We start from the raw sequence: 25,339 nt of genomic DNA on the forward strand, positions 1-25,339 counted from the left end.
GACCCCCGAGGGAGATGGACTCTAGCAGACTACAAACGGACGCAGCCTGGCGAGCTGATCTCCAATGTGCAGGCTTCGGTTGGACGATCATAGAGAAAGATCAGAGCACTACTCACCTGTCTCACTGCTATTTTGTAAGCTCACCTTTAGTAGCAGAAGCTCTCGCTGTACGGGAAGCTTTGGCTCACTGCAGAGCGCTGGGAATCCTGCGGCTCCGATGTCAGACTGACTCTCAACAACTGGTTAAAGCCCTAACAACAAAGGATCCGAATCCTGAGATTTATAGAATAGTCTCAGATACCCTGGTTTTAGCTTCGTCTTTTGACTCTATCTCTTTTGAATGGTTGCCTAGAGCACAAAACAATGTGGCTGATGCTTTAGCAAAACAGGCTTTGTATAATGCCTGCCTTGTAACCCCTCAAATTGACTCTGAGGTTTAATTTATGAATGAAAGTTTGTGTTTCAAAAAAAAAATTCTTTGTAACTTATATTAAATTTTTATAAAAAAAAAATCTAAATTAACTATTAATATTAGTTTTATAGAATAAAAAAATATTTATGATTTTATTAAAATATAAAAAACATATTACACTACCTAACACGTAAAACAAAGATTTATTTTATTAACTACCTAACTTATTATTCAGTCTAAAATGTATTATAGCTAACTGATTTCTTATACAAACTATAACAGTAACAGATTTTTAATACAAACGACAGCACATCATCACTAACGACGACATCGTGTGGCTCACAAAGCCCCGCAGCCGAAGTTGACTCAACAACTTCTCTTTTCTAACAGTTTGACTTTTCCACTTGAATATTAGAATTAAAATATAAATAGTTTTTTTTCAGATATTAGTTTCCATTTCATCTTCCTCTCTTTCTCAGAAGCAACAAAGAAACTTCTCTGATCACAACCACCTCAAGATCTGCCCTTCAGGGATTCCCAGATCTTCTTCCTCCGATCCCTCCGGCGCAAACTAACCTTCCGATCATCTAGTCCGACCTTCCAATAAACCGATCCCGTTTCAAATCAGCAACTGGATTGATTAGAAATGGCTTTCTCCTCCTCCTCGTGCTGAGCTTCTCTCAATCTTGGCATCTCTTCGACGCCTCGATTTACCCTCACCTCTACAAGCTCTTCTTCAAACTCGTACTCATGGCGATTCGAATCACCTTCACCTACTCCTCCTATGTCGCTCGCAACCTCTCCTCCTCCTCCGCCGGAGCCATCCGTCTCGGCTCCGGCGGGTTCCCCCGCCCCAGATTCTTCGACAAGACCCGACCCGGGTCGATGTGCACCAGCATCGCCAGGGAAGGGAGGCAGAGCCCGCTCGTGATGGGCCTTATCTCGGTTCTCAAGTCAACGTCCTCGGGTCCTGAGTCAACGCTCCTCTTGAAGTCTTCCTCTCTGATTCCGTTTAAATGGATGAATCGGATGGAGATTGATGACGTGGACAGGGGAGGAACGGCGTTTGATGAGGATGATGATGGGAAGGAGGAGTCTAGTGGTGGAAGAAGCGGATGGGTTAATAGGCTTTTGAGTATGTGCTCGGAGGATGCTAAGGCTGCTTTCACGGCGGTTACGGTGTCTCTCCTTTTCAGGTCTGCTCTTGCTGAGCCCAAGTCTATACCTTCCGCGTCTATGTACCCTACTCTTGACGTCGGTGACCGTGTTATGGCCGAGAAGGTACCGATAGTTAGTTAGTGAATGAGTACAATAGTTCTGTTCGTTTGGTTGCCGCAGGTTTCGGTGTCAGCGGCAGCATCTGCGTCGGCCACAGCGTCAATGAGGACCGTTGTTGTTCGTTTCGCAGACGCCGACGCCGACGCTGCCGCAAATTATTGTTCGTTTAGAAGACTCAGGAAGTTGAGATCGAGGCTGCCGCAGGAAGCAGATTTTTGTAAATAATGAATTAGGTTAAGGGTAAAATAGTAAATTACGTTATTGGCCGCAAGTTTTATGTCGCGACCGCAGGTTTTATCAGCGTCAACCACATTCTTCCTGCGTCAACGAAACGAATGACGCAGAATGTTGACGCTGCCGCTGCCGCCGGTATCTGCGGCAACCAAACGAACAGCCCTTTAGCTAAGCTTGATGGCATTGTGTTGAATGAGACTCTCAAGCTTGTCTCTTTTTTGTGTTTGGATTGGTTTTGGTCAGGTCTCGTACATTTTCAGGAAGCCGGAGGTTTCGGATATAGTTATCTTCAAGACTCCTCCGATCTTGGTGGTAAGTCAAAAGATTGAGACTCTTGCTTTACTTCTATTGTGAGTAAGTATTGATGATGCCCTTTTGAATTTTGCAGGAAGATGGTTGCAATCCCAATGATGTTTACATTAAGAGGATAGTGGCAAGTGAAGGTGACTGGGTTGAAGTAAGCCCTTTAATCCAATCCACTTGTTGATTGATCCTTGTTCACACCGGTCGGTATTACTCTTGTAGAGGCTTTTTATCGGATAATTTTTTCTCAGAAATGGAATCAACCTTTTGTTCTTTTCATCATTTTGTCAAATTGTTGTTTTCTAACCTATGGATGATTTATTATGCAGGTTCGTGGTGGGAAGCTCCTTGTGAATGACAATGTCCAGGAAGAAGATTTTGTCCTGGAGCCAATGTCCTATGAAATGGAAACAATGGTGAGCTAATCTTACTTACCACTTTTTCTTCATCCTTGTTTAAGTATCAGATATGTTAATAAGGTTTACTTGTTATTTGCAGTTTGTCCCCAAAGGCTATGTCTTTGTCCTAGGAGACAACCGCAACAAAAGCTTTGATTCTCATAACTGGTAACTCTCAGTTTGGAATCAGTCTTTAATCGTGATGATACATGGTTTAATGTTTACCGATTGTAAATGGCAGGGGTCCACTCCCGATAGAGAACATTGTTGGAAGATCTGTGTTCAGGTACTGGCCACCGAGCAAAGTATCAGACACCATATACCACGACCAGGCTGTGGCAAAGGGATCTGTTGCTGTTTCATGACAAAATAAAAGCTGGATGATGTCTTAAGATTAAGCACATGATTGTGCAAACCAGTCTGGTCAGGAATTGAAAACTCAAAAACATTATGATACCTACGGCTACATAATGTTCGGTATGGATCGTATCATCTGGTTCCCGCCTTGGAAGCTAGAGGATTTGTGTAGAAAAAGGAATGGGAGATGCAAACTGTAGAATGAATTTTTCCTAATAATTGTTGTGTGTTTTAAAGTTGAGGCAATTTATTGTCACAAGCAAGGTTTTGTTGTTGTATGTATAACAATCCTGTAGACCTGTGTTGTTGTCAAAAGTAAGGTTTTGTTGTTGTTGTTGTATTTCTGTGTGTTAAGGAATAAAACCCAATATGGCTTTAATTTAATGTGATTAGAAATGTCCTCTCCCAACTCCCAAGCGCTTCTTCATCTCTCTAGAGGTTACAAGGCGAAACACTTGTCCAAAACACGAATTTTTTACAGAGACACTTTATCACTTTAGAATTGTATCCAAAGACACTTTCAACATGTGACAATCTTTTTTATAGTGAATGTCATTTATGTCCTTTTCTAATAGAAAACCCAGAAACTAAACCAATCCATCAAACCGGTCAAACACCTTTTTCAATTTACTTTTTGAACCAAACTCATTTTAAAACAGTTTCTCAATCTTAATTATTTACGATAGTAGCAGCTTCTCTCTAAATAATTCTCACGGTGATTTTCAAAATTCCTAGATCTCTCCCACTAATACTCAAAATCCTAAATTTTCTTTCACTAATTTTTTTCACACTTTTTTCCCTTTTGATTTTACCTCCGTAACACACCTCTGTTCTCAACCTTCTGAATCACATCGTCATTGTCATATCTTAATCTCGCATAAAAGAACAAAAGATCCATTTTTCTTCTCTTCAAACCAATCCCTTAAACAGTAATGTCTAAGAACCCTTAAACTGATGTCGTATGCTCAGTTCCCCCATATTCAATTTTAATTTTGGCCTTCAGATTGTAAGTATCCATATACTATCTAACGGTGAATAATAAAGCATTTCTATTAATAAATATAACACATTAATGTATTTTAGAAAATAAGGACCAAACCAAACCGGTTTGGAATCACAAACTGACAAAGCTTTTAACAAGGATATTGTTGTCCATCTACGTACTACACGACAAAGAAAAGTGTCATACATGTTGAATGTGCCTCTGAACGTAAAATAAACTAAGAATGTGGCCTATAGTGTAATCAACTTTCAAAACACGGGCCTCTGATGAAAATTTCTTTCGAACTTATATATAATCACAAAAAGCTTTTAAAAAAAAAAAAAAAAAGAGCTCAGCAACATGGCGATGACATCCGAGTTATCAGAAGAATGCGAACCATCGCTAAAGCCAATAATCATCACAGCTCTTCAACAACTAATGCACCAGCCGGGAATCGAACCCGGGTCTGTACCGTGGCAGGATACTATTCTACCACTAGACCACTGGTGCTTTGATGAACAAATAATTAAACATATATTATTTTATCTATAAACAACCAAATTTCAACAAGTAAGACAGTAGATAGTAGAAACCATACAACAAACGAGTCTAAAAAATTCACATATTTTTGGTTTCTTAATGTTGGCCATAGAAAAAGGCATTTGAATATAAATTTCCCAGAACGTTTGAATACAAAAACGTGACCAGAAGATGATGCTAAGCTTGTCAGAGTGGTTGCTGTAAGTACAAATAAATCATAGAGATCAAATGCAGAAGTGTTGTCATGAGTGATTACTGGAGTCTCCCATGGAAATGAAGAAGTAATGTAAAAGGTCCATCAAAAAGGTTTCCTCACTCATTAACGAGAAGTGTCACTCAAAGCCACATTTGGATCTTACTTACCAAATGTGAAGCCAAGGGTACAGGTCTTGTTACAGACGACACAACGGCCAAAACTCAAAGCGTGGGCTGTTCCCAACTAAGTTGATGAAGCTATTTTTGCTGAACATTCATGGATTCTGATCTTCATAAAAAAAAAGAAGGATCTTAACATAATGAGGTTTAAAACTACAACACAAACTAAAATAATTCAACTGTATCATCACCAAACACGGAAGCACCATTTCTGCGTTCTGCAATATTAACGGAGACAACACTAAAACCCTAAACCCAAAACTCACCACAGACCATTAAAAAGGTAAAAAATGCAAAAGCAGAAGATGGTCATTGTTGTTCTTCTGAACCACAAGCTTATGTTTGCTTAAAACTATGAAAAAACCAAACACAAAACTGTACCTCTCACTCTTCTTCTCTTGGTTTCTTAAAGTACATATATATTTATATAAAATAGCTATGAGTTTAGCTTCTTTGTCTTCTTCTATATCAGCTTGAACCTTTCGACTCTTCACCGATTTTCTCACCCTCTCCTTCTAACTCCGTTACTCCTACAACATCATCCGCTTGTGCCACCCCCAAACACCCCCCTGCTTCTCCTTTTTCACTCTCGTCTTTCTCCTCCACACCCACAGCTTCAACATCTCCTCTATTACAAGGATCACTGTTCAGATCTATCCTCCCTGTTTTCCCATCCTCCTTGTTCTCCTGATCCGCCGCCGCTGCTACTGCTGCTTCTATTTCCTCCCGCTCTAACTGCTTCTTCTTCCTCCTCATCATCAGCGTCTTGAACCTCCTCTTCACTGTGCTGCACACCGTGCACAAGCAGCTCGAGTTGTGCCTGCCTTTTCCACTCGGCGGCTGAATACACACAATGCATGAGCATCCAACCCGGTGCCTTGGATGTCTGGTCGTTGTCGCAGGCTCCTCTTCTTCCCCTAAAGTGTCTCCCAAGGCTGCTGCACTCGCTAGTGCATCCAGACCCGTCAGTTCTTCCTCAGTTCTTACTGTCTGGCTCACCCCACTTCTTCTCTTCTTGTACTCTATATAGAAACACAAGACAGTTAGTGTCCTGAGACTTGAAATCTCAAAAAAACTGAGTATAGGTATGGGCACATTTATCCGGAACCGAATCGAAATAACGAAAACCAAACCGAATTTCATAAATAGCCGGATGGTTCTTATATTTCTACAACCGAACCAGAACTGAATGGGTACCCGAATTTTTAAAATAGAGATTATATACCTAAAAAATATCAATTAGTATAACAGAATCCATACCTTTGCTCATTCTAAGAACATTCTCAAGCTCCTTAAGACTCTCCTCAGGTGCAGAACACGAACACCTATCAAATGGTTTTATCAAATTACAGCAAACATATCTTCGATTCAAGTTACCACAAGGATAAAAAAATCTTTTGAACAGTCTTACCTGCTCTCGTCCCAAACATTGTCTGAGCATGTCCACTTTGCAGGGAGAAGAGCGTCTACAGGTAACCTTCTCCATTTAGAGCAGTCGTCACAAGATCCCCATCGTTCTTGTTCACTAAGATCACAAATATATTCATGAGTAAATTTCTTGAAAGTAAACTAAGAGTGAGAAGACATGTTGCTGTTTAACTTACCCTGACGGTCTTGAAGTAACTATCGTCCTCTTTCCAAACACAGGAGGTTCCTGTTCATACGATAAACAACAAACTTAACTACATGACACTCAATTGTTCGTATAAAAGAATCAAGAAGTTCCACCACTTACGTTAAACTCTTCAAACTCATGCTCCTCAATGACTACAACGGTAGGCTTTTCACTAGGAGAAGGACGAATCAACTCCTGAGTTTCTTCCCATGTGATTCTCACCTCCATAGCTTCTTCACTACGCCAAAGCATTCTCTTATGTTTTGCTCCCACAGTTCGAGTCCTCTTCTTGTCTTTAACTCCATTCACCTCACTCTTCTTCAAGCTACTACCACCATGATTTGAGTTTAAATGCTCAGGCAAACCTTTCAGTTCTTCAGGGGTTTGTGCGGGACATGAGGAAGCGTTTACGGAGGTTGGAGTCTCTGTAACACCAGACGATGATGTGTCCTCGTTTGAAGTACCGTTGGTAAGACCACACCCCTGTTAATAAAGATTGGATCAGAAAAAGAATGGAGCTAAGCAGAAAAAAAAAGAAAAAAAAAACAGTTCATAAGAGACAAGAACCTGTATGACTCCAGTATGAGCTGCCTTCCTGAAGCCCATGATTAGTTTGCCACCAGGATCAACCCTACTGAAAGTTACTGTTACAAAAAAACAAAACATCAATATACTCAGAGAATCTGTGTTAAGAAAAAAAAAAACAAAAACAAAAAAGGTACCTGTATCACCAGCCTGTAGCATCATGGACTGTATGCAGGGAGTGACACCTTCTAAGACATACATTCTACTGTTGTTATTAGGCCAGAATCTGAACTGGAACGTCCACTCCTTACCCCTCACGTCTTGGATCTTCAATGGAATGCCTTCTGATTGGCTAATGGGAGGAAAGTATGCCTACACAAAAGAGTCTTAGCTCACTAAAGAGATCTCAAGAACAAGGGGGTAAAAAGTACAATAGAGATGAGAACTTACCTCTGCACATGCTTTTGGAAGAACTAGACGACCAATGCGACCAGCATCACTTGCACTAAGAGTTTTCTCAAACAGAGGCACAATGTTCAAATTCAAACTAAAAGAAAACTGTTAAGGAAAGATCAGAACTGTGTCCAAAGTAAAATGTTTATAAAGCAAAAAAAGGATACTTTCCGGAGATTTGCTGAAGCTCTTTATCAGTATACTTTGGCCAATACCGAGGAAGTAGATGGCTTCTCCCACGCCCTTCATTAGGAGGCCTACCGATGCGGGCCTGAGCAGATTTGCTAGTCCCAGGACCAGAAGGAGTTCCAGGAACTGATTTTGAAGGTGTTTGCAGTATACCAGAGGCAGATGATTGGACAGTGTGGGATTGAGAAGCAGCATCCATGAGTTTCTTTGTTGCAGTTGCAAAATTAAGGCTATAAGGAAGTGCTGCCATAGGCATATTCAAAGACGGTGGCTGTGAAGGTGTTGGTGACGATTCATGCGTTCCGTTAGCGTCGTGCCTATACCCAGTGGTGGTGGCATTATCTGGTTTCATGAGATTACTAAACCCACGGTGAGGCATGAACTCTTCTCTTTTATCATCTCCCTGGACTAGTGGCTGAGAAAAGAGATCAGCTTTGCCAACATTCATTCCACTTTCTCCATTAGTATGTTGCCTGTTCATTGGCAATCTGCTAAACAGACCTGGATTCTCACCTCTATTATTCTGCAAAGTAAAAAAGAAACGTTAAGACAGCCCAACACAGACTCACTAGAACAACATCAAACAAAAAAAACAGAGTCAAGCTCACCAAGTTGGGTTGATGGCAGTTAGTACAGGTAGTACAACCAACACCACCGAAGTCCATAAACTCCACAACGAGCTTAGAGGCAATGCATCCACAATGAAGTCTCTGTCATTACAGAAAATCTCAATCAAACCAACATTACAGAGAAAACAAAAACAAAAACAAAAACTAGAAAGAGAAGTTTTTTCAAAAAACCAAACCTTGTTGCATAAATAGCATTCCCTCCAACCAGATTGGTCTAAATGGAATGTCTCACAGAAAAGAGAAGTCTCATAAGCCGATCTATAAAAGACAACAAAATCAAACATTAATCATCATCGTATCCCCTTTTTCTCCAATTAAATTTATTTATTAAATTCCGTGCTATTTATAGATCAAAAATAGAGTCAAAGGATTGGTGAACGAATCAATAAACCATCTACGTAGTCAAACACAAACACACCATAACAAGAACAAAAAGATCGAGACTTTGAGGCTAATGAGAGAGATTAAGACATACCCGCAACGAAAGCAGAGGTCAGCGAGAGCACCGGATCGAAGAGGCCAACCTTTCTTCCATTCAACAGTAGAAGTCGAGCCGCACGATGCGTTCATGCACATCTTTGACCCCGTTTTGACTTGGAACATCGTAAAGTCTGAACCTTTCCACGAACCCACCACCAGATTTTCTCCAAATCCCAATCGAAAATCTTAGAACCCTAAGGGAAGAGATGGAGAGACAAATCTGAGATGAAATCGACGTGAATTGGAGAAGGGACTAGGCATGAGCATGCATCGACGTGGGTCAAATCAAAGTCGCGTTAGAGATCAGAGGAGGTTCAATCAATGAGAGTCGCGGCGGAGAGTATAAGAGGGGGGGGACTGTAACGGCGAGGAGAAGGAGGCTAAGAGGTTTATTGGGTGATTTTTTTTTTAATGTTTGGATGTAAAATTAAAATTATGGGTAAGATAAATAGAGAGGAGAGGATAAAGAGAAGGAGCATGCAAGGGGGGGGGGGGGATAGAGAGGAAAGAAACGCATGAAATGCATGCACGACACTTGAGTCCATACAAACACACACGCCGCTTAAGACCAAACTAAACAGAGAGATTAGAAGATACACAAAGTGAACGACTTTTGTTTTTTTCTTCCCTTTTTGACTTTTTTTTTTTTTTTTTTTTTTAGTTTGGGGTTTTTTTTTTGCATTTATTTTATAGGCATGGATTAGGATTGGTAGGAATCATATTTTGGGGGAAATATATGTGTTTTTCCCTATTATATATTCAAAATTAATGGGTATGGTGACGTGAATTTTGATATTTGATTATATGTATTCAATTCTAATATGTTCGGTATTTTTTGGTGTAAAATTAGAATATTTATTTAGAATGCATGCATGACACTTGAAGAATACATACATCAGAAACAGAAGGCTTTGAGCTTTTTCTTGGTTATTTGTATTCAACTCTACTGGAATATTAATCTCTTTGGAAAATATTATTCTTATGCTTTATAAGTTTTTTTTGGCTAATCATAATTAATGTAGAATGCATGCTTGACACTCAAGAATAATACACACATACATCACAAACGGAATGCTCAGTGCTTTTTTTTTTCATTTTCCTATTGACCTTCTTGTATAGGCGTATACAATAAAAATCAAGAATTTTAGTTATGAACGATTATGTATTTTAACATATTCATTGACTCATGATATTTTGAGTCACGCACTAAGTCGAATATTTCTTGTCTTTCACAAAAAAATGTCATTCTACCATTATTTTTTGTTTCAAAAATGTCATTTTTTTGTCACTGCAAGAAAAAATATCAATAGATTTTATTTAAATCTTTTTCATTTAAATAATTATTCATTTTTAAATGTACATTAAATATTTTATCATTTTCTTAATCCGTAACGTTCTTTGCGAAGCGGAAAGAGTATACAAATTATGACTAAACCGATATTTCTTCTTTTTTTTATTGTATAATTAAATTGTTTTCGTCCACAATTAATTGATGAACCTGGATAGTCAAAACTCCAAAATGTACATTTGGCAGCTAACTCATCAGAAATTAAACATGTAATATTTGACTAAGCAGGAATTAAACATGTAATATTGATTCAGCAGATATTATATGATATTTGACTCTTAATTTCAGCTTAAATTTAATAATTCAAATATGTTATTTGAAAGAAATATTTTTTTTTAGGATAAAATAGGCACAATAACAAAATTCGTATAAGAAAAAGCAGGACGGAAATTGTTGAAGTTGGGACTAGCTTTGTTTTCCTTCAATGAGGATTTTCCATGTTCACAGTAAATATTTCAAATGCCTTCGGAAACACATGGATAAGAAGGTTATCATGATCAAAATATGGCTTTGGAAAAGCTACAAATGGATAAGCATGTAATTTGTTCTATCATGATCTAGCCATGCTCTGTCTAACGATCTGATGCTTGTTAAATGGTGCATTTATATATAAGCAACTGAATTTACTTATGTGATGTGTGTTTCATCTTTTGTTTTAGAACTTGATTTTAGGTGCTTTACATGAACACCTAAATGGTGCATTTATATATAAGCAACTGAATTTACTTATGTGATGTGTGTTTCATCTTTTGTTTTAGAACTTGATTTTAGGTGCTTTACATGAACACCTTGCTGATTCGCCAAATGGTCATGGGCAGCTTAGTGTCAATAACATCTTACATAGTGAAACATTCAAACAACAACCTAAAGATTACATTTCTGGATGGTCTTGGGAATTTACTTGGACTGATAATTGCAATGATGTTGAACAACATTGTAACTCACAATTTCATTGTAAGTACTTTTGTGTATAACAATTATTGTTCCGAAACGTAATAGAAACATTAAATTTGATATGAAATTTTTTGCTTTATAATAACAACTAAATTATTTTTCCAAGATGAAATGCGATTATTGTTCCAAAATAAAGTAAACATTAAATTAGAAAGAAAAAAGAAGTGAGGTTTCTCTCTCTTATCTTTCCATGTATCTTTTCGAGAGAAGACCTCCGCTGCTCCTTTCTGGCGATGTCAGCCCTTGGCTGGGCCCCCTCTCTGGCATCGGTGGCTCCCTTAGCACTGCATGGCCAGTTTTTGGCTCTGGTGTCCCATCTTTCTCTCTGGTAGGACACCGACTCTCGGCTTCGTCGTCTTCACATTTTTCTCCGGCAAAGACGGTGGCTTTCTCTCCGGATTTATGTGGATTGTCCTCTTCTCTACTTTGGTTAGCCTATGTTTCAGCTGAGCTTCGACGTAAGTCTTATGGTTCTCTCCTCCCCCCTTGGTTACGGTTTTTGCATCTTCATTATCATCTCTTTTAAGATGTACTAGATCTCGACCCGCGCAACCGCGCGGGTTTTTATTTTTATTTATTTTTATATAAACATTTTGTTTTCAATTTTACATTGGTATATATTAATATAATTTTATCGTATATTTTTAAAACATAATAATTTTATCGTATATTTTTTTATTGAATTGGTTGTTTCCAAATAGGGGTGTTCAATCCGGATATCGGTTCGGTTTCGGTTCGGTTTTTTTCGGTTTTCGGTATTTCGGTTAGTAAAATATGACTACCATTCTAAATCCATATTTACTTCGGTTCGGTTCGGTATATATACCGTCGGTTTTCGGTTTATTCGGTTTTATACCAAAAAACATAATTATTTTGTTTGAAATCATATTATATGAATTTTAGAGTCATAGTCTCAACACAATCATTTATTAAAAATATATTACATGTTCAAATAAATGAACAAAAAAAGTAAAAATGCTTCTACCATCAAATAAAATAATCAAATCTATAACTAAAATCAAAATTTGAAATTTTGAAAATAAAAATATGAAACAAAACAGAAACATGTAAGAAAAGTTTTTTCACTCTTCTATATTTAGTGTTCATTAAATTCATGCTTTTTCAATTGAAAATTTTCCATTATTTATTGTCCCTCAAATTTATAATCTTCGTATTAATTTAGTAAACACTAAAATAAAACAAAAATATCAAAAAAAAGACTTAGAAAATAACATGTCTGAATTGTAATGTATTGTTATTTAGTTATATTTCAAGTATTTTACAAATTAAGGTTTTTTATTACTATAAAATTATAATAGTTATTAACACAAATTTAACTTATGTAACAAATAGATTTTAATGTATTGTTATAAAATAGATACATATTTACATGTTTCTACTTTTAATCGGTTTTGTTCGGTTTATTCGGTTTAATCGGTTATATACCAAACCATATCCAAATCCTACGGTTTTTATAAAATTATATCCATTCGGTTTATATGGTATATACCAAAACCAAACCATATTGTCTATTTCGGTTCGGTTCGGTTCGGTACGGTTCGGTTTTACCATATTGGACAGCCCTATTTCCAAATCACTTTTTTTTTAAAAAAAAGATTGATAATTATTTAATTCCTATAATATAGCAGACATATTATTTAGTTCCTATAATTTAGAAAGTGAGTTATTTAGATCAATAATAATGATAATATTAGAAATTAAATGTAATATGACTTTCTAGTAATAGGTCTATTAAATCTATTTTTAAAAAAATCACACATGAGTCAAAGTTGTGACTTCTCTTTTAATATATAAGATGAGGTGATCTCTAGGAGAATCAGTTCTTTCTAGTCGCTTTCTTTCAGTTGAAGCTTTGATTATAAGGGGAGATCTTTTGGCTTGAGCTTAGGCATTTTCATGGCTCTGATGGAAGGATCTTCTTTTGACTTTAGTCGATTTGATGTTCTCCGGATTTTGGTGCTCCACCGTTTTGGCTTCGACATCTTGCTCGTTGTATTGCTAAAGTCGTTCAACGGTCTCTTTTTCTTCGACGACTTGTTTCCGTTGTGTCCGGTGGATCGTCGAGAAGTCGGTCCGGTGACGATTTTTTCTGTGAAGACGGTGACCGATCTGAACACACGTGTTCCTCCTTTGCTGAGTGTCTTCACAAGTGTCCTTAACGTGTATTTGTTGGCAGTTGTCTTCTTTTGTGCTATTTTGGTATGGGTTCTTTTTCGGCCTCTTTGTTTTTAGTTTGTTCTAATTTTTAGCTGGGCCGGTCAGACTTCATCTTTGTAATTTTGGACTTTGTACATAATAAAGATGGCAAATGTATAAAAACTCAATAGGCCTTAAAAAAACCCATTAGAAATTCTAAATTAGACTAATCTTGTGTAACCCATCCGATCTATGATGCTATTGGAGTACCAACCATACTTCCATGACCTTCCTAAGAAAGGATGAAATGCTACAAACTGCTCGATATTAGAGATATATTGGGAAGCAAGATATGTATTTTACGGATCAACTATTAAAGGACGTTAAAACCCAGTCCAGTTATGGTGAAGCCTGTGAAGTCTATAAATCACAAACAGAAGAATATTATGAAAATCCTATTGTGATAAGGATTCACTAATTTAGATATATATCATAAGATTCAGATAACCTATACTCGTCGTTGGATACAAATCTCTCGCAAGTCATTAAAACACAACACAATAATATATTGTCATATATTTACTTTACACGAACCACTGATTTTTTATAATGTTAATGTTTTTTTATTTAGTTTTAACACAAGTTCTGTATCGAGGATTAGAAGGTTCAGAAAGGATTCCGTTAACGTTGTCTGGAAGAGACATCTCCTACTAACTATGGTTCAACAATCTTAAGAATTTAAAATGATATAACAACAATGTTTATTCAAAACAATGTACACCACTTATTCTTGCAACCATGGAACGAACCCTTCAACATTTTACACAATATTCAACAGGTTATACAAAAAACATAGTTATAATGCCATTCACATAACAAGAAGTCATTTGGCAGAAATTACTTTTCTCAGAAGGCCCTTGGTTTCATTACTATTGTGGATTGGTTAAGGATCTGCAAGCTGAACTGTCCACTTTTCTCAGAGGTATCGATTTTAGACTGTCCGGGAGGAGGAAGGAGCTCGAAGTTCTGAACCAACCTACCAATGGTGATTCCTAAAATGGGCAAGGCCAATATAATCCCAGGACAGCTTCTACGTCCAACACCAAACGGTACATACCTGAAGTCATTACCGTTTGCTTCCACATGCGCCTCTTCTTCGAGGAACCTCTCGGGTCTAAACTCTTCAGGCGAATTCCAGCTGTCAGGGTTGTTTGCTAGCCACCAGGCATTGATCAAGATTCTGCTTTCTGCTGGAATGTCGTAGCCAGCGAGTTTAGCGTCTTTGAGGTTCATGTGAGGCACGAGGAGAGGAACAGCCATTCTTCTACGGATGGTCTCTTTTATCACAGCTTGGAGGTACGGAAGCTTGTGAAGCGCAGGCTCCGTGACATGCACGCCTGGTCCAAGAACCGTGTCGATTTCGTTCCTTAGCTTGCTCTGGATTTCAGGATGGTTCACTAGCTCTGCTATTCCCCACTCCATAGACGTTAGTGTTGTCTCAATCGCTGTTTCAGCACAAATGACGTAAGAAATAACTATCACATAAACTGGATATGTATCCATTACAATTCAGCCTTTATCAGAGAGACAAATGGCTAAGTTGGCCTAGTTTGCTGTTTCATCCAAAATAGTAGTGTTCAATTTCGTATGCAAGCAAAAAAGCCTAGAGGTTTTGATTACGTATCCTACATGGAAGAAATCGGCAAAGAAAAAAAGGATGAAAAAGAATGATGCTATGCTTTGGCGTTTGGTGGGTACCCATTCGAATACGGACTAGTTTATAATATTATGGGATCAGATATTCTTAGATACAATATAAAAATAAGTATGATTTTTGGTATTTGAAAAATTTATTTAGGGTTGAAGATACTACTTTGGATCTCTGGGTATGGTTTTCCAGGTTATTTGGATTTTAGTTTTGAATTATCTGTTATGGTTCAGCTATTAATAACACTTCAGGTATAACTGTATTTTATATGGTATAAATTATACCACTCTAGAAAATCTATTCAGTATTTTTTATAGCTCAGGATAAGATATGGATTCAGTTTTTTCCAGGTTACTTGGATTTTTTAGTTTTGAGTTATCTGTTATGGTTCAGCTATTAACACTTAAGGTATAACTGTATGTTATATTACTCTCTCTGTTTTTAAAAGATGCATATTCTAGATTTTTCACATATATTAAAAAAACTCATTAAATATGCATTGTTTTTTTGTGAATAACAATTTTCCATAACTTTAAGCCAATAGAAATTTAATAAACACCATTAATTTTTTTGAAACTTACAATTTTTCATAAAATCATACATTGAAAAAGTAAAAAATATATATTTTTAAAACAATTTTTTTTTTCAGAACATACATCTTTTAGGAACTGAGGGAGTATACCATTCTAGAAAATCTATTCAGTATTCTTTATAGCTCAGATAAGATATGGATTCAGTTTTTTCTTTTTGTTTGAGTTCGGTTTGGATATCTCGGGTATCGCTTCTTTTTATTTTTTTTGCCTAGGCCTAGATGATGATGCAATGCAAACTAATCGGTTTGTTCAAGAAAACGGAATCTAATTATATAAAAAAATGTTGGAGTCTCTCCTGCTGAGGACACGTCATCAAATAAGTAAACCACAGCTTGCCACGTGTCCTCCTCACACTACAAAAACTCGATCTTCGTTTGGGTTGCGGAAGGGCTTTTACACAAGTGAGCTATCTTAGTATTGGGCCGGAAAATCATCAGACACTTAAGCCCGTTAGACGCCTTCGCTTTGTCGACGTGAAGCCGACTTTAGTTTCTAAGTTTCATTGTCGTCTCAGAAAGCTGATTAGGTATAACATCAATGGAGATTCTCAAAGTTTCAGAGAGATGAGTCTTCTTCATTAATCGTTGCGTCTATGTTGGTTCGTGTTGTATCGTATCGTTCTCGATTCATCTCTTTACTGGCGTTACAAGTTCCATTGATTCAGCGTCATTAATGAGATCTTAACTCTTCTGAGCCACTGCAACCACGATCATTCAATTAATGATTATTATCCCTTTCCAAGCGGTGGGTCTCTACCTATAAAAAGATATCATCCTCACAACTCCAACAGCATTTGAAGATGACCAGCATGGTCTAGAGATTGGCTTCTCCTCTTTCTGTCCCTCAACAGGTTTTGTTTCAATCTTTGGAATCTTTTTTTTTTCTGTAATCTGATATTTTAAAGCGTTCATGTAGTAACTCTCACGTCCTGAATTTTTCTCACTCATATATCAGAGTTGTTCCTTTGGATTTAAATCATCGGAAGTGTTGATCTTTGTCGTATTAAGTTGTTAGTTCAATCCAACTCAACAAACTTTTATTATCTTTAAATGTTTTTTAAGCAATTTGATTGTTTTTGTTTCTTGCAGGTTATATTAGTCAGTGGAAAATTCTGAGTCCATGTAATTAAGCTACCGCAAACTACAATGTTGAAGCTCGCATATTGAATTGTTTGGAAGAGCCTCTTCTATTCACTTGGTGATCATCTTTAAGGATGTTTTAGCTTCTTTAGTTCTCTGTTTTAGTACTGCAGATTTCTAGGCTTCTTGTGATTACTGACATTGTTTCTTTTTGGTCCAGACACAATCAAATCATCATTCTACGAGGTCAAGAAGCTGCTCAACTCTAAACATCTCTTCTTTAAGGAGAGGAGATGTATGCTTATCACAACCGCTGCAGCCATCTCGACAACTGCATCAGGTTACGAGTCAGCATCGTCTGGAGCAGCATCACTGTTTTACGTGGCGGAGTCAGGAAACTGGAGAGAATCGCAGGGAGTGAGGAAGAGGAAGAGTCGGAAATGGCGGAGGGTTCAGAGTCTGAGACAGAGGAGACGAGCAAGAAGCAGATGAGAGTGGAAGGAGTATCGGCGGAGGTGAAGAAGATGAGAGAGGAAGCAAGTGTAGGATGATCCGGTGAAGATCATGTGTGAGAATAAGGAGTTGATGAGGAGGAAGGCATTGGAGCTGAAGGAGAGGAAAATTGGGTACGAGTGGAGGCGGTGGAGATGGAGAAGCAGAGAGTGAGGTGGATGAGATAGAGTAGCAAGAAAGAGAAAGCAAATGGATAAGGTTAACCGTTAAGCTAGAGAACTTGCGAGGAAGGCTTGAAATGGAAAGGATGGTTCTGATTATGAGGTGAAGAGATATTGAGTTGGCGGAGTTAAAGTCGTTGTGTAAACATGTTGCAACCGATTACTATCGATATAATCAGCAAAGTCAAAACGTATTTGCATGATTGATTCGAACAGATTAAGCATATTTATAATTATATTTTCCTGAGTTTGGTGCAGAATATTTCAAACAAAAAATTAGTTAAAATATGTAATATAACCTAATAATTAGTTAAAATTTAAAAATATTAAGAAAAATTGAGTTTTTAAAATTAAATAGAAACGGAGCTACCGTCTAATAAATAGATTGTAGTACTGCATTATGAGGAGACGAGCAAGAAGCATGCTACTCTCCATTTTAGATCAATTAATATAATTAAGTTTTTTGAATCAAAAAAATCAAACAAAGAGTAATTGAAATTTTATGAAAACCCACAAAGATAAAAGAGTTTATAGTTAAAGCTAAATGTTTTAAAATCTACATAAATAAATTATTAACACATAATATAATGAAAATGTAGTGAAATACATAACATAGCCAAAAATACTTAATATAACAAAATATATACATAAAAATAAGCTAAAAAATAAAAATAATTTACAGATTAAAAAATAAAAAAATTAATCCAACAACTTATTGCTTATTTTACATTTCATTAAATTAAAGTAACCAAAAATTTTAAAAGAGTGAATTTAACTATTTTCGATCATTTAGCTCAAGCTGAAGAAACTATAGGAAAACCACAAAAAGTACATAATCAGAATATATATTTCAAGAAATAATTTTGAAATACTCTCCATTTCAGATCAATTAATATAATTTAGTTTCTTTAATCAAAAAATCAAACAAAGAGTAGTTGAAATTTTATGAAAACCAACAAAGATAAAAGAGCTTATAGTTAAAGATAAATTTTTTTAATTTCTACATAAATAAATTATTAACACCTAAAATAATTAAATTTAGTGAAATACATAACATAACCAAAAAGACTTAATATAACAAAATATATACATAAAAATAACCTAAAAATAAAAAACAAATTTGCAGACAAAAAAATAATAATAAGAAATTTAATCCAACAACTTATTGCTTATTTTACATTTAAAAAGTCACCAAAATTTTTAAAAGAGTGAATTTAACTATTTTCGATCACTAAACTCAAGCTGAAGAAACTATAAAATATTGAGAGAAATCCGCAAAATTACATAATCATAATATATATTTCAAGAAATAGTCTTGAAATACTCTCCATTTTAGATCAATTAATATAATTTAGTTTTTTTAATCAAAAAATCAAACAAAGAGTAATTGAAATTTTATGAAAACCCACAAAGATAAAAGAGTTTATAGTTAAAGCTAAATGTTTTCAAAATCTACATAAATAAATTATTAACACATAAAATAATTAAAATTTAGTGAAATACATAACATAGCCAAAAATACTTAATATAACAAAACATATACATAGAAATAAGCTAAATAAAAAAAATTAATCCAACAACTTATTACTTATTTTACATTTCATTAAAGAAAAGTCACCAAAATTTTTAAAAGAGTGAATTTAATTATTTTCGATCATTAAACTCAAGCTGAAGAAACTTATAAAATATTGAAGAAAACCACGAAAAGTACATAATCAGAATATATATTTCCAAAAATAATCTTTAAAAAAACAAAATATAACATAAAAATGAAAAAAAAAAAAACTTATTTTCATGATATAAACAAAAGATTAAGGTGACTATAGCTACTTATATTTTTATACTATATTCTAAAATTTATATATTAAAATAAACATACTAAATATATAATCAAAATTAAAATTTAAACAAAAACCCGGGCGTAGCCCGGGCCGACCCTAGTCTCAAATATAATAAACTGGATACTGAACCAGAGAACCAAATATAATAATGCTAAGGAAGTTACCAGCGACATTGATGTTCTCAACGATGTAAAGAACGTTATCCTCGTTGATTTCTCCCTTCTTTTGAGCTTCAAGGATGTGATCAATGGCGCATTTCAATCCTCCACCTCCTGTAGGCTTAGCGCTCGGAACTTGCCTGTTTGCTTTCTCAAATATCAGTTTCAAAAATCCATAAATAAAAAAAAACAAAAGTTAACACAAAGAGACCAAACTCACTTCCTGTCGTCAACAAAGTACTTCTTGAAGAGCGCAAATCTTCGATCCTTCACATCCTGGCAGATCTTCAAATACCCTCTCAAGAACGGCCTGAGGATAGGGATGAAATCTCCATAGTTGTACTCAAAGCTCTGAGTCAACCTGCCTCTCTCTCCGTTCAAGAACTTGAGCCTAAGGAAGAGAGGATCATCTTCACTCTCAAACCTCTTACCGAACATGATACCGAACATGTTGTTATACACCATCAACTGCAAACGCTTCCTCACCACGATCCCTTTCGTAGCTGCGTCAGGATTCTTCTTCACATCCTCCACAACGCTCGCGGCTTCGAACTCCCACCCTTCATGATTCTGCTGAACCACTTTGTTGGTGAAGAAGGGAACCGTCATGATACGTCGCATCTTCCTCCAGTGCTCACCATACACGGTGAACACCATGTCTTGTCCCTTCCCGGTGAAGATATCGTACACCATGTTTCTGTGTCGGGAACCAAACTCTACGCCTTGTGTGTGGAGTACTTCCTTGGTTAGATCGGGGGAAGAGACGACCACTATGTTTCGCTGACCCATCTTGAAAAGGAAGAGGTCTCCGAACTTTTTAGCGTAGTCCACGAGTTTACGGTGGTTGAGATCATCTCCGACCTGGAGCCAGTTTCCGAAGATAGGAATAGGTATAGGACCAGGAGGTAGCTTCAGCTTCTTGCCGCGGAGCTTGGAAACCACTGTGGCTAGAACCACCGCCAAGAAGACGGCGATGAGAGACTTCTCCACTAAGAGTAGGTCCATTACAACATCACTCGAGGTTATTAATTTTTGTTTATTAGAATCACAGTGATTATTTACTTTCCTGGCAAAAAGAGATATGGATGTGTGTGGTGAAAGCAGGATGGTGTTTATATTTAAAACATAATTTTCCTCGATGTCACCTTTTACACGTTTGTCGTGCTTTTCAAACTCAAGTTCGCTTTGTCCTCCTATTTTAAAAGAAACAACTAATATAATAATTTCTTATCCATTTTCTCACGTTTAGACTTTTAGACTTTTAGTTCGATGTAATCCAGCCCTTTTCTATGATTTTGGTCGACATCAAAATATCGAGCTTCATATGTTGTTCTATATTTCACACGAGCTTTGATCATCTTAAGTGGTGAAACTAGGCATGTCTATTCAAGAATTGTAGGCTGGGCCGGCCCTAGGTTAAATCTCATTGGTGTTTAGACATCAAAAAAAATATATCAAATATTTAGAAGGCATAAGAAATTAGTGATTGTGTTCTATTATTTAAGTCTTATTACATGCGCTATTTTCAAACCTGGATTAAGACATTATCAATTATTCTTGCGACTGGGTTCGAAATTTCCTACCTAAATTTTCTTCCTAAACTTTGAATAATTTTAGCAGGAGTTATCTTCAAAATATATATGTATATATATATATGCCTTCTGGTCATTTCAAGAAAGCTCAGGAAATTATATGTTATTGCAGATAATTTTTACATAATATAACCCATTCGTGTACCCTTACTGTGCATGTTTGAATGATATAAACAGGTCTAAACGGATATTTATTTGGACACGATCAAGAATGGGACAAAATTTTCAGACATACATGGTCGGGATGGGAAACCCAACGAAATGGACAGGGCTAGTTACAAGGAAGGAAATGACTCCACACGGACCACACCTATTTCTGAATTTTTGTTTTAAAAGAATTTGTGTAATGAGGTTTAGTAGGTAATGAAAGCGATCTCACGAACGTTAGTTAAAGTTAGAAAAAAGCACCAAATTGATAACACTATGGTTCAACAATCATACAACACTAAGGATCCTGAAAATTTATAACAAATGACGTACATTCAAAACAATGGGAACCACTAGTTATTGCAATCATGGAAACAACCCTTTACCGACATTCACAACCCCTTCCGAAGAAACAACACATTGAATATTCAAACATATCTCACAACCATCCATTACAAAAGTCATTTTTGCAGAATTTATATTTTCTTGTCTTTATTATTTAGAAAATTCAAAAGGTCCTTGGCTTCATTACGATTGTGGAGTGGTTTAGGATGTGCAAGCTGAACTGTCCACCTTTCTCAGAAGTATCCACTTTAGACTGTCCCGGAGGAGGAAGTAGCTCGAAGTTTTGAACCAACCTACCAATAGTGATTCCCAAAATGGGCAACGCCAATATAATCCCTGGACAGCTTCTACGTCCAACACCAAACGGCACATACCTAAAGTCGTTACCATTGGCTTCCACGTGAGCCTCTTCTTCAAAGAACCTCTCCGGTCTAAACTCTTCAGGCTTCTTCCAGCTGTTAGGGTTGTTTGCTAGCCACCAGGCATTGACAAGGATCTTGCTTTCCGCTGGGATATCGTAGCCGGCGAGCTTAGCGTCGTTGAGGTTCATGTGAGGGACTAGGAGGGGAATAGCCATTCTTAGTCGAAGCGTCTCTTTGATCACGGCTTGGAGGTATGGAAGCTTGTGAAGCTCAGGCTCCGTGACTTGCACGCCTGGTCCAAGAACCGTGTCGATTTCGTTCCTTAGCTTGGTTTGGATCTCCGGATGGTTCACTAGCTCCGCAACTCCCCATTCGATGGACCACAATGTTGTCTCAATCGCTGTTTTAGAACAAAATAACGATATAAGGATCAGACAAAAAACATAATAGATATTACTATTACCCGCAAAGTTGCACATCGGACATTGGAAGAGATCTTAATTAATATATAAAGAAAATGGGTTAGATCCATTTATCACTATTAACTTGTAAGTTGGAAGTTCATCTAACTTAATAATCACCAGCTCCTTTTAAGCGAGACACATAACTATCTCAAAACTTTCAGACCGGGATTCACCCAAAAGAGTAGTGTCCATTTCTTACGCAAGCAAGCAAGAGAAGTCTAAAGGATGGTTACGTATCCTACAAGTAACCGAAAATGATGCTTACCAGCGACATTAATGTTCTCAACAATGTAAAGAACGTTGTCCTCATTAATCTCCCCCTTCTGTTGAGCATCAAGGATATGATCAATGGCGCATTTCAACCCTTCGCTACCCGTAGCCTTAGAGCGCGCAATCTGCCTGCAGTGATCTCACAATGTCAGTTTAACAAAAACCCTAAAATCAAGAACAAAGATGACATAAACTACTCACTTCCTCTCCTCAACGAAGTACTTCTTGAAAAGCGACAGTCTCCTATCCTTCACATCTTGACAGATCTTCAAGTAACCTCTCAAGAACGGCCTGAGGATAGGGATGAAGTCACCATAGTTATACTCAAAGCTCTGAGCCAACCTGCTTCTCTCTCCGTTCAAGGCTTTAAGCCTTAGAAACAGAGGATCATCCTCACTCTCGAACCTTCTATCGAACATGATACGGAACATGTTGTTGTACATCATCAACTGCAAGCGTTTCCTCAATACAATCCCTTTCGTGGCGGAATCAAGATTCTTCTTCACGTCCTCCACGACACTCGCGGCTTCGAACTCCCACCCTTCCCTGTTCCGCTGCACAACCTTGTTGGTGAAAAACGGAACCGTCATGATCCGACGCATCTTACGCCAGTGTTCGCCGTACACGGTGAACACCATGTCCTGTCCTTTGCCTGTGAAGATGTCGAAGACGACGTTTCTCGTTCGAGATCCGAACTCCACGCCTTGCGTGTGGAGCACTTCTTTGGTTAGGTTTGGTGAAGAGACGACGACTAGGTTTCTCTGGCCCATACGGAGGAGGAAGAGGTCTCCGAACTTCTTGGCGTAGTCGACGAGGTTACGGTGGTTGAGATCATCTCCGACTTGGAGCCAGTTTCCGAAGATGGGAATGGGGATAGGACCAGGAGGTAGGTTTAGTTTCTTGCCGCGGAGCTTGGAGATCACGGTGGCGAGAACCACCGCCGCGAAGACGGCGATGAGAGACTTTTCCAACAAGAGAAGATCCATTGCTGCTTAGGAAGAAATGGTGGTTAGGGAAAGATGATTTTATATAAGAGGGAAGTGGATGTTGGTTTGGTTTTGAGAAGTGAGGCTAACGGCAGAAAGAGGACGGCGTTAGGTGCGTGGGGGTTGGTGAACCTTTCAAATATCGAACGGCGTTAGATTTAACGGGATGGATGTGTGTGGGTGGTGGGCTTGGTGTTGTTGATGGGGGTAGGTAAGAGAACCGTAAAGTGAGAAGGGTTGGTGAAAGAAGATCAACTTTATATTCATACTGTCCTTCTAGTATTTGACTGCAATTAAGAAACCACTAGTAATCTTTTTGACAAAAGTTTTTATGGAAGTCTGATAAAAAAAAATCTAGATAGAAATAAATTTAATGGTTTCAAACATCCTACCATACAATTAGGAGTCACTTGGGTGACTTTTGTTTACATGTCAATCATATGTGAATTTTAAGAAAAAATATTAAAAGTTGATTGGTTGATAATTTTTAACTTTTATTTATTTTAGACAAGTATAAAAAGGCAATGCAAGAGTTAATCCTACTATATGTTAAATTAGAAGTCATTTAAGTAAATAATTTACTTAAGTATCAATCATAGGTGAATTTTAATAAGATTTATTAGAATTTGATTTGTTGATGATTTTTAATTTTTATTTTAATCAAGTCTGAAAAAATCAATTCTAAGTTGCATAGAATGTATTTGTTTATAATAGAATGATGTGGAATGATTGATTTCATTAATTCCACATATTCTTTATCATTCATTATAAATAGAATGAAATATTCATCCCATCAATTCCATAAATAAGTAGATAAAATACAAAAAGAATTATTACATAACAAATTTGTTCATAAATGAATGGAATGAATCTATTCCATTTTTGTTGTATTATATTACTATCATTTCATTTATTTAATGGAATTTTTGTTGTATTATATTACTATCATTTCATTTATTTTTATTCTATTAATTCCATATTAATTTACCAGTTACATCCCTAGAGTTATTCTTACTGTATATAAAATAAGAATTCATTTAAGAATTTTTTTATAACTTAATTGGTTGATGATTTTTAATTATTATTTATTTTAGTCAAGTATAAAAATGCAATCTTAGAGCCAATCCTACATATATATTAAACAAGAAGTCATTTAAATAATAAATGTTTTGGTGTCAATCATAGGAAAATTGTTATAATTTGACTGGTTGATGATTATTAATTTTTATTTATTTTAGTTAAATCTTAAAAAAGGCAAACCTAGAGCTAGTTCTACTATATATTAAATGAGAAGTCATTCAAATTAGATTTTTCTTAAGTGTCATTCATATGTAAAGTTTAAAAAATTATTATAATTTGACCGGTCGATGATTTTAAAATTTTATTATTTTCGTCAAGTATAAATAGATCGTAGAATCAATCCAACTATATTTCCTATTATATGTTAAATGAGAAGTGATTTGATTAACTTTTTCTTAAGTGTCAATTATTTGTAAAATCTAATTAAAAATTATTATTTGATTCTTTAATGATTTTAAAAAAAAAATTATTTGTTTTAGCCAAATCTAAAAATGCAATCCAAAATTATTTGTTTTAGCCAAATCTAATTTACGTCAGTTTTAATGTAATTTGTTTGTGGCGTATTTAGGTTTAGGATAACGAAATACTATATTATAATTTTAAGATATAATAAAATGATAATAGAGGGTGGTACACACATACCACTACCACGAAAGACAGCGACATGGAGAAATGGTGTCACCTATCTCTCTCCAAATCCACCACTGCCCAAAATTTTCACCATACTTCTCCTCAAGTCGAGTTGACCAAATTATTCCACATCAGCCTATCTCGTTTGCAACCACAATCTCACATGGGCATTTTTATTTGG

General features: G+C 36.4%; 4 protein-coding genes, 2 long non-coding RNA genes and 1 other non-coding gene across 9 annotated transcripts; 3 read left to right on the forward strand and 4 right to left on the reverse strand.

Moving 5' to 3' along the window:
• The first annotated feature begins 800 nt into the window (after positions 1 to 800).
• Positions 801 to 3,322, forward strand: LOC103865037 (thylakoidal processing peptidase 1, chloroplastic). 2 transcript variants are annotated; one of them, XM_033290691.1, is made up of 7 exons: positions 801 to 1,001; positions 1,063 to 1,693; positions 2,168 to 2,236; positions 2,313 to 2,381; positions 2,557 to 2,643; positions 2,726 to 2,793; positions 2,867 to 3,322. In XM_033290691.1, the coding sequence occupies exons 2-7, from the start codon at positions 1,163 to 1,165 to the stop codon at positions 2,988 to 2,990; spliced, it is 948 nt and encodes a 315-aa protein (XP_033146582.1). In that variant the 5' UTR covers positions 801 to 1,001; positions 1,063 to 1,162; the 3' UTR covers positions 2,991 to 3,322. The 2 variants fall into 2 exon arrangements, with proteins under 2 accessions (XP_033146582.1, XP_033146581.1); XM_033290690.1 differs by having other exon boundaries at positions 817 to 1,006; positions 1,065 to 1,693.
• Positions 3,323 to 4,403: 1,081 nt separating this feature from the next.
• On the reverse strand, positions 4,404 to 4,474 carry TRNAG-GCC. Its single transcript has one exon. It is a non-coding gene; the product is annotated as a tRNA-Gly (tRNA).
• Positions 4,475 to 4,989: 515 nt separating this feature from the next.
• LOC103865039 (B3 domain-containing transcription repressor VAL1) lies at positions 4,990 to 8,893 on the reverse strand. Its single transcript, XM_009142817.3, has 12 exons — positions 8,766 to 8,893; positions 8,467 to 8,548; positions 8,270 to 8,371; positions 7,640 to 8,184; positions 7,470 to 7,566; positions 7,217 to 7,391; positions 7,062 to 7,138; positions 6,615 to 6,977; positions 6,484 to 6,533; positions 6,291 to 6,404; positions 6,140 to 6,204; positions 4,990 to 5,901 (listed from the first exon to the last, which is right to left on the reverse strand). The coding sequence occupies exons 1-12, from the start codon at positions 8,891 to 8,893 to the stop codon at positions 5,348 to 5,350; spliced, it is 2,352 nt and encodes a 783-aa protein (XP_009141065.1). The 3' UTR covers positions 4,990 to 5,347.
• A 771-nt stretch (positions 8,894 to 9,664) lies between these two features.
• Positions 9,665 to 13,412, forward strand: LOC103865040. The gene is made up of 3 exons (XR_632345.3): positions 9,665 to 10,790; positions 10,890 to 11,530; positions 12,938 to 13,412. It is a non-coding gene; the product is annotated as an uncharacterized LOC103865040 (long non-coding RNA).
• Positions 13,413 to 13,954: 542 nt separating this feature from the next.
• On the reverse strand, positions 13,955 to 20,672 carry LOC103865042 (trans-cinnamate 4-monooxygenase). The gene is made up of 3 exons (XM_009142819.3): positions 19,503 to 20,672; positions 19,289 to 19,422; positions 13,955 to 14,734 (listed from the first exon to the last, which is right to left on the reverse strand). The coding sequence occupies exons 1-3, from the start codon at positions 20,285 to 20,287 to the stop codon at positions 14,136 to 14,138; spliced, it is 1,518 nt and encodes a 505-aa protein (XP_009141067.1). The 5' UTR covers positions 20,288 to 20,672; the 3' UTR covers positions 13,955 to 14,135.
• Positions 14,741 to 19,060, forward strand: LOC103865041. Of its 2 annotated transcripts, none has more exons than XR_004457756.1 (2): positions 14,741 to 16,539; positions 16,619 to 19,060. It is a non-coding gene; the product is annotated as an uncharacterized LOC103865041 (long non-coding RNA). The 2 variants fall into 2 exon arrangements; XR_004457755.1 differs by having other exon boundaries at positions 14,741 to 16,380.
• Positions 20,673 to 21,276: 604 nt separating the features above from the next.
• LOC103865043 (trans-cinnamate 4-monooxygenase) lies at positions 21,277 to 23,672 on the reverse strand. The gene is made up of 3 exons (XM_009142820.3): positions 22,664 to 23,672; positions 22,458 to 22,591; positions 21,277 to 22,128 (listed from the first exon to the last, which is right to left on the reverse strand). The coding sequence occupies exons 1-3, from the start codon at positions 23,446 to 23,448 to the stop codon at positions 21,530 to 21,532; spliced, it is 1,518 nt and encodes a 505-aa protein (XP_009141068.2). The 5' UTR covers positions 23,449 to 23,672; the 3' UTR covers positions 21,277 to 21,529.
• Positions 23,673 to 25,339: the final 1,667 nt, after the last annotated feature.

The sequence above is a fragment of the Brassica rapa genome, chromosome A04 (genome assembly GCF_000309985.2).
Source record: "Brassica rapa cultivar Chiifu-401-42 chromosome A04, CAAS_Brap_v3.01, whole genome shotgun sequence".
Taxonomy (NCBI): domain Eukaryota; kingdom Viridiplantae; phylum Streptophyta; class Magnoliopsida; order Brassicales; family Brassicaceae; genus Brassica; species Brassica rapa.

Coding starts and splice junctions, on each gene's coding strand:
- LOC103865037 (XM_033290691.1), top strand. CDS start 1,163: ATGGCGATTCGAATCACCTTCACCTACTCCTCCTATGTCGCTCGCAAC. Junction 2,237..2,312: donor AGACTCCTCCGATCTTGGTG/GTAAGTCAAAAG, acceptor TGAATTTTGCAG/GAAGATGGTTGCAATCCCAA. Junction 2,382..2,556: donor GTGAAGGTGACTGGGTTGAA/GTAAGCCCTTTA, acceptor TTTATTATGCAG/GTTCGTGGTGGGAAGCTCCT.
- LOC103865039 (XM_009142817.3), bottom strand. CDS start 8,893: ATGTTCCAAGTCAAAACGGGGTCAAAGATGTGCATGAACGCATCGTGC. Junction 6,978..7,061: donor CTCATACTGGAGTCATACAG/GTTCTTGTCTCT, acceptor CTTTATTAACAG/GGGTGTGGTCTTACCAACGG. Junction 5,902..6,139: donor TGTTCTTAGAATGAGCAAAG/GTATGGATTCTG, acceptor GTTTCTATATAG/AGTACAAGAAGAGAAGAAGT.
- LOC103865042 (XM_009142819.3), bottom strand. CDS start 20,287: ATGGACCTACTCTTAGTGGAGAAGTCTCTCATCGCCGTCTTCTTGGCG. Junction 19,423..19,502: donor TACTTTGTTGACGACAGGAA/GTGAGTTTGGTC, acceptor GAAAGCAAACAG/GCAAGTTCCGAGCGCTAAGC. Junction 14,735..19,288: donor TGAGAACATCAATGTCGCTG/GTAACTTCCTTA, acceptor GTGCTGAAACAG/CGATTGAGACAACACTAACG.
- LOC103865043 (XM_009142820.3), bottom strand. CDS start 23,448: ATGGATCTTCTCTTGTTGGAAAAGTCTCTCATCGCCGTCTTCGCGGCG. Junction 22,592..22,663: donor TACTTCGTTGAGGAGAGGAA/GTGAGTAGTTTA, acceptor AGATCACTGCAG/GCAGATTGCGCGCTCTAAGG. Junction 22,129..22,457: donor TGAGAACATTAATGTCGCTG/GTAAGCATCATT, acceptor GTTCTAAAACAG/CGATTGAGACAACATTGTGG.